At 43.9% G+C, this 14,301-nt stretch overlaps 1 protein-coding gene across 2 annotated transcripts in view; it reads right to left on the bottom strand.

Moving 5' to 3' along the window:
• Positions 1–775: 775 nt before the first annotated feature.
• Lrig2 (leucine rich repeats and immunoglobulin like domains 2) overlaps positions 776–14,301 on the bottom strand; it is a 57,974-nt gene continuing 44,448 nt past the window's right edge. The window contains exons 13-18 of one of the 2 annotated variants that reach the window (XM_021195763.1): positions 13,845–14,165; positions 11,886–12,167; positions 9,360–9,809; positions 8,124–8,252; positions 7,129–7,419; positions 776–4,770 (exon numbers count right to left, since the gene is read on the bottom strand). In XM_021195763.1, the coding sequence (XP_021051422.1) occupies positions 4,571–4,770; positions 7,129–7,419; positions 8,124–8,252; positions 9,360–9,809; positions 11,886–12,167; positions 13,845–14,165 (1,673 nt within the window). In that variant the 3' untranslated portion in view covers positions 776–4,570. Of the gene's footprint in view, positions 4,771–7,128; positions 7,420–8,123; positions 8,274–9,359; positions 9,810–11,885; positions 12,168–13,844; positions 14,166–14,301 lie in introns of both variants that reach the window. The other variant, XM_021195762.1, reaches the window with a different exon arrangement.

Consider the following 14,301-nt stretch of genomic DNA (forward strand, 5'->3'; position numbering starts at 1 on the left):
CTGAACTCAGGACCTCTGGAAGAGCAAGCAGCCAGTGCTCTTACCCGCTGAGCCATCGCTCCAGCACTGCCTTGTGGTTTCTTGCTACTAGGTATATGAAGCACTTTCCATAACTACATAATGCAGATTAAAGCTGTCTGCCTGAGCTATGCCCCCAGACTGCTGGGAGATTCAGACGAGTGCTTCCCAGAGTGTGGCAGATGTGCACAATGAGATCAATGTGACAAGGCCAGTCTCCAAAGAGCCGACACCCCAGAGAGACCAAACCCTGAGGTGGTAGAGCAACAAAGGTACAGAATACTGACACTCCTCAAATACCAAGTTAACCAAACCAGACTAGAAAATATTGCTCTCAAATTCCCCCCTTGCAAAGAACACTTTCATGACTCTTGAGCCCATTTGTCTCCCAGCACCTAGCATTGCAGTGGACCTCAGAAGGACAAGCAGGAGAACATACCGTGCCCCCAGCCACCCACTCCCAGCACAGCTCCATTCCAGGGCGCTGCCAGCATCAGGCTCAGAAAGCTAGAGAAAAGCAAGTACCTCATCCTTTTTTTTTTTTTTTTTTGGTTTTTCGAGACAGGGTTTCTCTGTATAGCCCTGTCCTGGAACTCATTTTGTAGACCAGGCTGGCCTCAAACTCAGAAATCCACCTGCCTCTGTCTCCCGAGTGCGCAAGTACCTCATCTTAACTACTTGAAAAGTCCCCTCAAAAGGGCCCAAACAAAATACACTATTCATTCCTATACTTTAGGCAAGAGAAAGCCAGAGAATCATGTCTTAGCTTTATTGACATTATAGTAGACAGGACGAACACATGCTCTGTAAAATATACATTCTTATGTGAGAAAATATAAAGGATACCAGGAAACAGCCACATGGAACCACTTGGCTTCTATTTCTCTTTCACCACGGCTGCTCAGCCTGACACCCTCTAATAGGCAAGAGACCAGAGGGCAGCAGGGAGTATAAGTCGCGCAGGGTTGAAGTATCACCAGTAGTCAGGTATACTTCAAGGGCACTTGGCCACCTGAAGATCAGCTCCTCTTTGAAAACAGTTACAGGTGCTACAAGATCACTTTGCACCCAACAATATGCACAGACAAAGTCACTGCTGCTCTTCACCCTAATTATCGGGACTTCGAGGAAACAATGTGCAACCAGAAGGAGAGGATCCAAACCCTAACTTACAGCACACCTACCTCGAGAGCACTTGCCTGGGCTTGATTCCTAGGACATCATACACCAACCCTTTCACCTCCCACCTCACAAACCTGCAAGTAATTCTTGCATTTTCAGATGTTCCCAATACATTCTTACCTCAGAAACTTGGTAATTCTGCCAATGAACCAGACAGATGTCAAAAAAAGGGGGGGGGGGAGGAAAAGGAAATCTAGACTAACTGCTGTATATTTAACCATGTTCCAAACAAAAAGCTGAAAGTAGATGGGTGCATACCTCCATACTGGACTGGGAAAGAGATCTAACAGAAACAAACAGCTCAACTATTCATGGCCCCATTGTTCTTATAACCACCATTAATTTGAACAACAGTTCAGCTGAGACTGCAGCTCAGAGGTAGAATATTTGCCTGGTATACAGGAAGCTATAGGTTTAATCCCTAGGACTGCCAAAAGACTGGGAAAAGGGCCCAAAGATGGACTATATCTCACTTAAGGAGAACAAATACAGGGCCTGAGTTGAGTGAGAGGACATGCACCGGCATTCAGGGACCTGAAGGTTGAATCCCAGTCCTGAGGGAAAAAGCCACGTACGTCCCCTGTTACTACTCCTTACTCCTGCAGTATGTCATGAGAAAAGGCCATCCTCACATACTTGATAAAACATAAACTGAACACTGTAATACCAATACCACTCCAGCTGGCTCCATAGGCAAGAACAAAAATCAATCAAGCCAGACATATCTAGTTTCCACATTTGGGAGGGAGAGACAAGAGATTGAGAGTTCAAGGCCAGTGGCTGCTAAAAATAAAAAAATAAATTAAAAAAAAACCACCAAAAGTAAAGATGTATAATACAACATATACTTAAATTGTCACTGACATTTGTATCTGAAATACAGGATTGGTTTTGGTTTGTTTTTTGTTTTGTTTTGATTTTCAGAAAAATGATGCCATAATTTCATGTTTTTAGTTGTGAACACAGAGAAGATTCTTTTGTTAACTAAGCAGACACTAGTCCTATAGCTAGGAGAATAGAGACAACTTGGTCAAATGTGTAACCAAATTCTCTAGGGTAAGAATCTTCTGGTGTTATTTTAGGAGCAGAGGCAGGCTCTTCTCATCCGTAAATGGGTTCCTAATCAGTTACTTAGGCAAGCCAGGGATCTGGAAGAGCAAGCAAGTCAACATTTCCCCAATTCTCAGGAGATTCAACGGACACCGCAGCAGAAGGGCCACAGCTGGAGCTTGGAGGTGATATCTAGGGTAAAGTGTTTCTGGAGGACCAGGTCAGGGCCTGCTCTCTACCCTGACCACCCTGGGCTCTCCATGAGAGCACAGAACTCTGACCACAGACAAAGTAGGATGGCTAGCTATAAATGAGCTGCTGTATACCTCTATCCTGAGCCTCCTGTGAGCAGCAGCTTCCGGACAAAAGATGACTTTCCAATTCAGATGTGAGTTTTTGTTTACTGACAGTGTTTAGAAGCAGAACATTTTTTTCCTCCCCTGAGCATGTCTTAAACCATTAAGTCTAGTATTGGCAAGATAAATACAGCTCAAGTTAGATCGAGCAGCATCATCCTTGATCTAGCTAACAGTTCACAAAGGCAGCTCTTTACTCAAGTGGCACAATCCTCTTTGGTTCCTGGAGGGAGCTGGAGAGCAGCTTAGAGCAGCTAATAAACAGTCTCTTTCTATCAGTAAAACTCAGACACACAGCCAGCCAGAGCAGTGCCAAGGGAGCAGGCCCTTAATGCCTTGTCATCCCAGGAAAACCTGGAATACAGCCTAAAGGAAGAAGGCATATAGTCTAACAGGAGAGAGCACTATATACTTTAAATGTTCACAGTGGAAATGAAGAAAACATGACAATTTAAATGAAAAGCGAAAGTTTCAAAAGCAAACAGTGCTGCTGTTTGAGGAAGAAAACTTAGGTTTGAAAAAAAAAAGCATGGGAAAAACATGTCAGAAATTCACCTGAACTTTCTGACAAAAAGCTAAGAAACTGAGTTTGGAACTCTAGATATATACAGTTACTTATAAATAGACACCTTTAAAAGTTGAGAGCAGAAAGCTGGTATTATACTCAGAGGACAGACTGAAAGCACATGACATTTCATTAGTGTTAACATTCTTTGTTTACATAAAGCTTTTTGCTATCAAAAATTCAGAAAGCTGTTTGGCTTAAATAATACTTGTATAAAGACAGAACCACACTAAATTGACAGAGTACAGGAGCTTCTGTGTGTTTACTCCCAAGAGCACACTTCCCTTCTTAATATGCTACATTCGTGAAGGAGACTGAAAACAGAGTAAACATAAAAAAGAACAATCTTTGGTTTCCTTGTCATCAAAGTATTTTGCTGAAATAAGTCATCTTCTGTGCTCACAGGGCTGTGGCAACACTACTGGGCTCTGAAAGAGCAAGACAAGAGGATCACCTGGCACTTGTAAAGAGACGGTAAGTACAAGATGCACAGAACTTCAGGCATGAAGCAGGCAGTTAATTATACCAAGACTGAGTCTATGAGCACACGATCACTAAGTACCCTGCCTTTATACATACACGTGATGACACACAATTCTACAACTTTAAACAGACTTTGCAGACCTGACTACACTAAGTTATGTAAAATCTGTGATCTGGAGAAGTTGCTGCCCATACAGTAACCAGACAGATATTATATATTATTTGGGCATATCAAAAATATTTACACTGTAGCCAACACACAATGAGTAGAAAAATTATTTATAAATGCACATATATTTACAATGACATCCCCAGTTATACAGACAAAACAAACCCACCACACACACATACACACACACACACACACACACAAGAATACAAAAACCTTTGATCTGGTACTACCAGTTGGTGAAACTTAGATTCTAGCTGAAGACCTTGAATATCAAAGCCTCAGCAGCTCTTCTCTGCTCAACACCACTGGAGAATCCTTGTTATGAAAGCTCAGAAAATATCTCTGCCCCATGCTTTTCCAAGCAAAGCAGGATATCAAAGTAGAGACGCTTCCTCGGGACCATTCTGAGGACTGGAACGATTCAGTAGACTAAGCAGCAATGACTCTTATGACAGGCAGTGCATGCCTGGGCACATCCCGGTGGGGATCAGGAAGGACACCTGCCCGTATCGTCTTCTGCCAGGGCTGTGCACTTTCAACGTGGTACACATTTCTGTGGTACACTTCTGTCAGCCACTACCTTCTCTTTGCCAGGTGTAAGCCCAAACAAACACCAGAGCTACGCTGATGTGGTCAGATGTAACTCGAAGCAAAGAGAAATACAAATACTGACTTTTCTTCTCAATTCTGAGGTAGTAAACTAACTAGCTTGAGTCTTTGCTCAGACTTCCTCTTAGATGGGCTTCATGTGCCCTCAGTACCATCTTGAATGCTCCGAGTCCTACTAAAATCAAAAGCATGGTCATGTAATCTGCGGCAAGACACAGGTGAAGAGCAGTTTGGATCCCTCTCTGTCAGCTGTGGTGACTCAAGGACAGGCTGCTGGGAGAAGGGAAGTAGGCCCAGTTCTCTGTTCGTGTTCCAAAGAGGCCGCTGTAATATTTCTGAGGATGAGAGTGAGACAAGAAATATCATCAGTTATAGCTGGAATTTCAAAATTATTTTCCTTAAGCCTGATATGCTTTTCCCCCAAATGTGTGAGTGTTTTGTTTGTATGTATGTCTGTGCATTGCATGTGTGTCTGTCTGGTGGCTGAAGAGGCCAGAAAAGGGCATTGATCTCATGGAACTGGAGTTACAGATGGTTGTGAGCTGCCATATAGCTGGTGGGAATGAAACTCAAGTTCTCTGTGAAAGCAACAAATTCCCTTTACCCTTCCCTCAGCCATCTCTCCAGCCCCCCAGTATCCTTTTAATCCAATACTCAAAAGAAAGTCAGATGCCCAGGATCCTTGATAAAGACACAAAGATCACAATGCCAATGCTAAAAACAACAAGATAAAAACTGGAACCACAAACTACCAGGCCTTTATGATCAACCAACCTAACAAGCTAATTTCTGAAGTCATGCTGTTCTTTTTCACTGTCATTTTAGCACCTTTTTTCTGCAAACAATTGTGCTGCCTAGTTTTATGTCAACTTGACACAGGCTGGAATTATTGCAAGGGATCTCAATTAGGAAAATGCCTTGATGATATTAGGCTGTAACTGCCTCTCACCAGCTGCAGCACCCGAGTGAGCAGACCGGGAGCACAGGAAAGCTGGCCCCGCTGAGAGGCAGTATGGGTGTGATGCCCTCCTGCACCTTGCCCCTCACCACCTGCAGCAGTTGTGAGAGATGGCCCTGGGGTCATGAGAGCTGGTAGTCCACTTGCCTGAATAGTACAGTAGAGCTGGCCCTGGTGGCCCCCTCACCCTTATCAACTTCAGTTTTTGAAAGAGCTGGCCCCAAGGGCATGAGAGTAGAAAAGCTGGCCCTGTCTCCTCACTGGCCATAGCACTCAGAAGAGTGGGCCCTGTACCTTGCCTGGGTAACACAGTGGAGTTGGCCCTGATGGCAAAGGCACAGGTGAGCCAACCTTGAGGGTGTGAAAGTGCGAGAGTTGACCCCGTCTCTCACAGGCTGCAGCACTTTGGAAGCATGGGCCCATGTGACTGGACAGCATAGTGGAGCTGGCTCTGGAGGTGTGGGTGAGCTGGCCCTGAGGACATGAGAACAGGAGAGCAGACCCTGCCTCCTGCTGACGGCAGCACTGGGTGGCCTAGCTAGAGCAGTGCCAGACAGCTTGCCCTGGGGCTGTGGGTACAGGAGAGCTGGCAGGCTCACCAACTCAGCTACCCCCCCGGGCCCAGACCCAGGGCTTTGAGCTGGCCTATCCCAAAATCAACTCCGTCTATGAATTACTGAAGCATGTGAAAGGGCCTCCTCAGTCTCCCCATGCATGTGTCTGCATGCACACGAATGCTCCTGCAAGCACATGCATCCATACATAACTCACATATAAAACAAACCCAAAATTTAATATAAGCCACGAGCCACGTGCCCATAATCCCAGCGTTTGCCTGTTATCTCAGCACTTGGAAGGCTAAGGTAGGGGTACTGTTGAATTTGAGCATGACACTGTCAACAACAACAAAATAAACCAAAGCATATAAATAATCCTTGGGTTTTCATATGGATTCAGATTCACTAGGTCTAGGGTGGGAGCACAACTGCATGTCTAACAAGTTCTAAGGTTATACTAATAAACCCTAGCACACACTGTGTAGGATTCATTAGAGTACCCTAGGCATAGAATGGACAATGCACCAAGGCACTGTCATTTAAGTGACGATGACTCCTTACTTAAAACCAGACTCAAAATGAAGACATCCCACAGGTTACCAGACGTATTGCACCTTAGTTCTTCATGACAACGAATGTAAAGCTGAGTGACTACTGTCAGTGACAGTGCTCTTTTCTAACCTATTCCTCTCAAAAAGTCTTTAGCACTGGTCTCTGACAGAGCACATCTTCAGTTTCACGTTCCATCATTTATTGCTGCCAGAACACAACCCTACACTCACCTTCCTCTGTGACCCTGTCGTTTTTGCCCTGTTCACTCCCCAGTGCTTTTCCTCTGAGTGGAAGGGACAGCTGATGAGCAGCTTGAGAATAGTCCCTAGCATGGTCCAGAGAGAGCCTTGTTTTAACTGACGTGGGTAACATGCTGAGAGTGCTTGACAGTAGAGCAATCAAACAAAACGGTTTAGGTTTCTCCTGCTCTATTTTTAGCACTTCAAACCTCTATTGTTTAAATGAAGGTGGGAGAGGATGTAAAGACCTCTAGTTGACACTAGTTAATGGCAATTATTCTAGTATACTAATTTGCTTGTTTCCTTTTACATGCCAAGCTACTGATACAACAGAAAGGCAGAGCAGGTGAAATCAAAAGCTCAAAACAGAACAAAAGCACCCATTACCACTGCTCCTCTGTGAGAAGGGAAGGCTCTCAGTCATCCTCTCATGGTTGGTGGGGAAGGCAGATGGCTCTCTCTCCGCTGATGGTATCCGACTCTCCAGATTAGCAGCATCTTGGGGAGGATGCGACAAAAATGTCTCCTTGGGCATCTGGACCATGAGGCTGGAGAGTGCCTGATCTAACACATCCTCCTCCTCAGCAATATAGGTGTATGGGCAGTACTCTCTGGTCCTCGAGTAGATGTTGGCATTGTCGTAACAATCTGAACAGATCACCCGGGTACCAGTGCCACCTAGTAACAACATGGAAGGACCCAGATGATTTTCTGATAAGGAAGAGATTAAATTTCAACCAAGGGATCCAAGACAGGCCTAGACCTCTAAGACACATGTGTGGCTTGAGCAAACTAAAGCAAAACAGGCATTGCTATGATACGAGAGCCCATGTTACTTTTATGAGACAAGAAGTGAAGAGAAGTTGCTGTTCAAGCTATCCCTAGTCAAATCCTCTCTCCTGTGCCTGTCACTTTGTACAGAACTGAGGGTGTGAAGAGATAATGGCCGAGTCACTTTGTCAGGGGACATTTTATAGCCCTCTAAGTTCTCCATTGCAGTCTGAAAGTCATTTGCCCTTTAAACTTTACAGTATCTACCTGTCAACAGGAGAACCAAATGCCTCTGGATGTTATCAGAAGGATAACTAAAGGAATGAGAAAGATGTGAAATGAGTTTCTAGATCATCTCTTCTGGTCATGAGAGAGACCCAGGAACCTTAGTTTTGTCCTCCTTCCCTGTTTAAGAGTAATGTGTTTCTTTCTGTAAGATGGCCTTCTCTTGTTAAGACTTTATAGACAATTTTCATTCTATTTTGCACAAAGTTAAATGTACTGAGTGTTTTATCCTAAAATATTGCTCAGGCTAATGGAGAAACTATACACTGAACAATAATCCCAGTAATACAGGCTGAAATTGTAACTACAAACAGCGAAGTGCCTACCGTCAGTGCCTCTGTGCGTGTACCCATTGGCAGGAGGCATAAGTTGCTGATGGCTGCCTGCCTCAGAGTTGCTGTAGCCTTCCTGTGGTTCAGACAATGTTCCTTGTGAAGACAAATAGCTGGGAATGTCTGCAGGCAAATTAAGTTCCTCTGTAAAGAGACATCTGTAACTCTCAAACTCAGGCAGCTGAAGTCAATACACAGAAGGCAATTTTCTGGTGTGCCCCACTTTAACACTGGCCTGGAAAATGGTATGGACTTGGGATCCCAATAGCTCTTCATACTTTCCTTAGATTTTTTTTTATTATTATTAAAGTTCTTCTCAGAGTTTCATTTTGGAAGTATTACTTAGTCTTCAGATATAGCTCAGTGGTAAAATACTTGCCTAACATGTATAGGCTGTGGGTTCAATCCCCAGAACCACTGGCAAAGAGCTGAAGGTGAGAGGGTTACCAAAAGGAGAAAAAAAAAAAAAAAAAAAACAAACCCTAAAGATGAAAACCCTATCTATAGCTACATTTTCACAATCTCTCTACATGGGCTCCTTCTCTTGTGGATCCTGGGATGAGTGGGGCAAAAGACCAACTAACTCACAAGGGTTTGACTCTACAGCAAAACTATGGTGGAAATGAACTTTAGGCTCTAAGGAAAGAAGGTGAAAAAAAAAAACAAAAACAAAAACAAAACACAACACAACCCAGTGAGGCATGATTGACTGAACCTGTAATCCCAGCACAGAGAGGGAGAGGGAGAAGGGCCAGATTATGAGTTCCAGGCTATAGACACTGAGATCCTTTTTTGGTTTTTTGAGACAGCACTGAGATCCTTTTAAAAACAAGCTGGGCATAATGGCACACACCTTCAGTTTCAGCACTTTGGAAGCAGAGGCAGGTAGATCTCTGACTTTAAGGCCAGCTTCATCTACAGAACAAGTGCTGACAGTCAGGGGCACATAAAGAAACTCTGTCTCAAACAAACAAGCGGACAAAACCAAGAAAATACACCTGTAATGCAATCCTAAGAGGTAAATTTTAGGGTAAGTATATACAATATATAAAAATTCTTAAAACTCTCTCTCCAAATAGGTTCTACTATCTCAAGGAAGCTGGATATTTTGTCAAAAAACTTCCTAACATTTCTTATCAAGCAACCAATCACAGTAGTCCAGCTTTTTTTATGTTTTACTAAATCCTACATTCTTAAGAACGTGCCAAGTGTCATCTGGGTACCACTTACCTGTGTTTGTGATGCTGTAGTCTTCATTTTTCCTTCTCATGTGGTAAATGACAATGACCCAGATCAAAGAAGTGCCCACGACACAGCAGACAACAACAATGATGACAATGCCAACTGTGGTCCAACCATCATCCTCATGCCCAATGCTATTCTGAGAAGAGTCACAATTGGGGGATGAAATGACATTTAAGTAAATATGTCCCCGTTCTGTCCCAAGAGTGTTAGACATAAGGCAGGTATATTTTCCAGCATCTTCTAGCCCAGCATCTACAATGATGAGAAGCTGATTGGCTGCAGCAAAGAAGTGTCTTTCTGTTACTAGGAGTGGCCCATCATCCTTGGTCCAATTGAGGCGAGGAGCAGGACTTCCTCCAGCGATGCACTGCAATACCGCTGTCTCACCTCGGGTGACCGTCTTGTCCTCCAGAGGTCTAATAAACGAGGGTGTCTCTAATGGGAGAAGGTTAAAAATAGTTAGGAAATGTATAGCCTAAGTCCTATAGAATGAGACTATGAAAAGTATGAGTTTAATGAGGATTAACAGGTAATGTTTCAGATACACAAAAGACTCAAAACAGAAAAAAATCTAAATGTGAACTGATGGTGGTGATACAGGGCTGTAATAGTTTACAGCCATCTAGGCACCTTAGCAAGTAAGTAAAGTAGGAAAAAAAGAAAGTAAAGCAGAGCAAGACACTAGCTCGGCACAACACCAGCCTGGTACACATGCCAGCGAATGAGTGGGCACTTCACCAGCCTGGTACACATGCCAGTGAGTGAGTGGGCACAACACTAGCCTGTTACACATGCCAGTGAGTGAGTGGGCACTTCACCAGCCTGGTACACATGCCAGTGAGTGAGTGGGCACTTCACCAGCCTGGTACACATGCCAGTGAGTGAGTAGGCACTTCACCAGCCTGGTACACATGCCAGTGAGTGAGTGGGTACTTCACCAGCCTGGCACACATGCCAGTGAGTGAATGGGCACTTCACCAGCCTGGTACACATGCCAGTGAGTGAGTGGGTACAACACCAGCCTGGCACACATGCCAGTGAGTGAGTGGGCACAACACCACCCTGGTACACATGCCAGTGAGTGAGTGGGCACTTCACCACCCTGGTACACATGCCAGTGAGTGAGTGGGCACTTCACCACCCTGGTACACATGCCAGTGAGTGAGTGGGCACTTCACCAGCCTGGTACACATGCCAGTGAGTGAGTGCAGGGGATTCTAATGTTTCTGAGGCAGGTTCTCCAAGCTGACCAAGAACTCTTGACCCTTCTGCCTCAGCATCCAAGTTAAGAAACTTATTTTAAAGGTTTTTGACAGCTAGGTCAGAGTGGCTCACCTGTAAGACATGAGTTCTCCAGGCCAACCTGGATTATAGAGTGAGAGACTCTATCTTTAAAAAAGAAGAGAGAGAGAAGAGGAGGAAGATGAAGATGAAAAATAAGAAAAGGAGAAGTTGGAAGAAAAGGAGAAGGAGAAGATGACCCTATAAAACTCTGATATCTAAGAAAACAGAGACCTGGACAGCATAATTGCCTTGGGTTGAGTTACATAAAGAACCACGTTTTAACTAAGAATAACGAGGCACACAGCTCTAATCCTAGCCCTTAGAAAACAGAGGAAGGTGGAGGCAGTTTCAAGTCCAGCCTTTGCTCTATGAGACCCAGTCTCAAAACCCAAAAACAATTAAAACAAAACACGAGCTAGAGAAAAATTTCAGGAAAACACTTCTTTTCTCTTCTAATTTCTAGAGATAGATTCTCACTGTGTAGCCTCAGCTGACCCAGAACTCACTATTTAAACCTGGCCACTCTCAAACTTAATGTAATTCTCATTTGTTTCTGCATGTACTGGGATTGTGTCATAATATCCAGCACGGAAAAAGACATTTTTAAAGAATATTAAGATTATGTAGAACATACTGAAAATAAGATAGAAAATCTAACCAGAATACAAATCATTTTTGATACTAAACATTTTTAATTAAAGAAAATATAAATTTTCTTAGGTTTTGTAGGTAGCTGTATCAAATGGTTAGGATCCTTCTAGGAAAAGCAGAACTCTCAATGCAAATCCGCTGAACAGTTTAAAAAAAAAACAAAACTATGAATTAAAATGTTACAGGGAAATATAAAAGAATCAGGGGATCTGAAGCTTGTGATAAAGGCTTATTATGCCCTGGGAATGTTCCAAGGTGTGTGTCATTTAACCCACTCATATCTTCAGCTGACACACCCCTGAATAAAGTAGGAAAAAAAGAACAACATAAGCCTGATGGTGGTGACACATGACTTTAATCCCAGCACTTGGGAGGCAAATGTAGGCAGGTCTCTGAGTTCAGGGCCAGCCTGATCTACAGAATGAGTTCCAGGACAGCTGGGGCTATACAGAGAAACCCTGTCTTGGAAGGAAAAAAATGTAACCAAAACCTCCAAATGGTTTTCCTTGCCTTTCCAAGCCATGCATAGCTCTCAGAGGCTCCAGTAAAGCAGCAGTCCTAACAAAGAAAGCGTACCTAACACTGTGAGTGAGGCGTTTGCTGAGAGGCCTCCTGCTATATTCTGTGCCATGCAGCTATAGATTCCCATATCTTCTATTTTCACATTGGCAATGAAGAAGACATCATCCTCAGGCATGACATGCATGCGTCTTTCTCGGGCTGCAGGAAAATCAGTGCCACCGTCCTTCTGCCAGGAAATCTGAGGCGTAGGATGCCCCTCTGCAGCACATTCTAATCTTGCCATGGCACCAGTGCGAATAGTTAGATCCATCGGAGTTTTCAAAAAAGACGGCATCTCTGTTCCAAAAACAGTACAGAGAAAGTAGGCAAAAGGAAAACACATATGCACACAAATCTAGCAGGCAGAATTCTGATGTAAAATGCTCCATTTCTTTGAGAAACCATATTCCCTGAACTGACAACGAACACAGCATTTGCAACCGTCTTTCCCACCAGCCCATCAGTGTGTGCAGCACAGTAACACAATACTTCTAGAATACATACCATGCCCATTTCACCATGCTGATGGGAAGAAGGAAATGAGAAAGCCGAAAACTTTTTTGATTGCCAGTTTAGAATTCTGTGCTTAGTATTACCCCTTCACTTAGGACAGTTGAGTGATGCTTCCCAATCTAACAACAGCAGATGTTAATAGGACGTGTTTTTGTTTGATTTCTTTAATTATGCTTTTTCAAAACCTCATTTAAGAAACATGAGAGTGGGTTGCAGAGCTGAAGAGCTGTCTCGGTGGTTAAGAGCAGGTGTTGCTCTTGCGGGACTCAGGTCCAATTCCCAGCACCCACAGGGCAGCTTACAACTGTCTGTTACTTCAGTCCTGGGAGATCCAATGCCCTCTGTAGGCCTTGGTGGGTACCAGGCATGCATGCGGTACAGACATAAATGAAGGCAAACCACTAATACCCACAAAACAGTAAGATAAAATCTAAAAAAAAAAAAGAAAAGAAAACATAGCTAGAAATGTTAAAAAAAGAAACACAGGCACGGGGCACATGTACAGCGCTCTGCTACAGCACAGGCGTTACTCCATCTCAAGTAACAGACAGACCAAGCTGCTTTAGAAAAGGTTTTACAACTACTAGGACAGCTTTATTTTCAAAATGATTTTGGCTATATCCAGAGAGCTATAGAAACGACTAGACCCAGAGATGTCTCTCAAGTGTTAGAGGACACTGCAAACAATATGAGAGAAAGAAAATCATAGTTTTCTGAGAACTGTGGTTTTGAAAGAAACTGGGACCACAAAAGAATGTCTTCTGACAAACAGAAAAGGAAGTAAAGCATCTCCGAGGGCAAAGAAGAATGTAGGCCAGAGGGCAGGGGGTAACCCGTGAGTGCACCCCTTCCACATGCCACAGGGGTAACCCGTGAGTGCACCCCTTCCACGTGCCACAGGGGTAACCCGTGAGTGCACGCACCCCTTCCACGTGCCACAGGGGTAACCCATGAGTGCACCCCTTCCACATGCCACAGGGGTAACCCGTGAGTGCACCCCTTCCACATGCCACAGGGGTAACCCATGAGTGTACCCCTTCCACATGCCACAGGGGTACCCTGTGAGTGTGCCCCTTCCACGTGCCACAGGGGTAACCCATGAGTGTGCCCCTTCCACGTGCCACAGGGGTAACCCGTGAATGCACCCCTTCCACATGCCACAGGGGTACCCTGTGAGTGTGCCCCTTCCACGTGCCACAGGGGTAACCCATGAGTGTGCCCCTTCCACGTGCCACAGTCAAGACAAAGTAACACTAAGGGCCCTCCAAATGTGGGGTCTGATCCAATTTTCTTGTCAATTTACATCTAAATTGATTTATAATTGAGACTTATAATTTAGATGTAAAAAAATACTTCAAAGTACTTTTTCCCAACAGCATGGCCAGACAGGCATGGTGACAGGCATTATTCTAGAAATACATAAAAAAAAAAATTTAAAAGTCCAGTAGCACAATTCCTTACCATTTACAGTCAATTTGGCTTTCTGAGAATAATTAGAACCAAAGTGATTAGTAACAATGCACTGATATTTCCCTTCATCTGTGAAGTTCACACTGAAGAGGTGCAAGACACTAGTATATTCCAGAGCTTCTCCATCCTGCTGCCGATAACGAACAAAATTTTCAATATCCACGTCATACAGGATCTCACTGTCCTTGCGCCATATGGTGGACATGGGTGAATCGCTGCTGCTCACTGCAGTGCACGTCAGTGTTACATTAACACCTCTTAATGCAATTGTGTTTTCCGGATGTGTCCTTATATGAGGCTTCAGAAAATCATCTACAGGGAATAAATGCAACAGTGGCCAAGTCAGTTACATATTTTACCTCAAACCTGACTTCAAAACAAAGACTGTAACACTGTAAGCTTCTTTCTTTTTCCTTCCTTCCTTTTTTTTTTTTTTTTTTTTTTTTTT

This window comes from Mus pahari, chromosome 4, assembly GCF_900095145.1.
Source record: "Mus pahari chromosome 4, PAHARI_EIJ_v1.1, whole genome shotgun sequence".
NCBI lineage: Eukaryota > Metazoa > Chordata > Mammalia > Rodentia > Muridae > Mus > Mus pahari.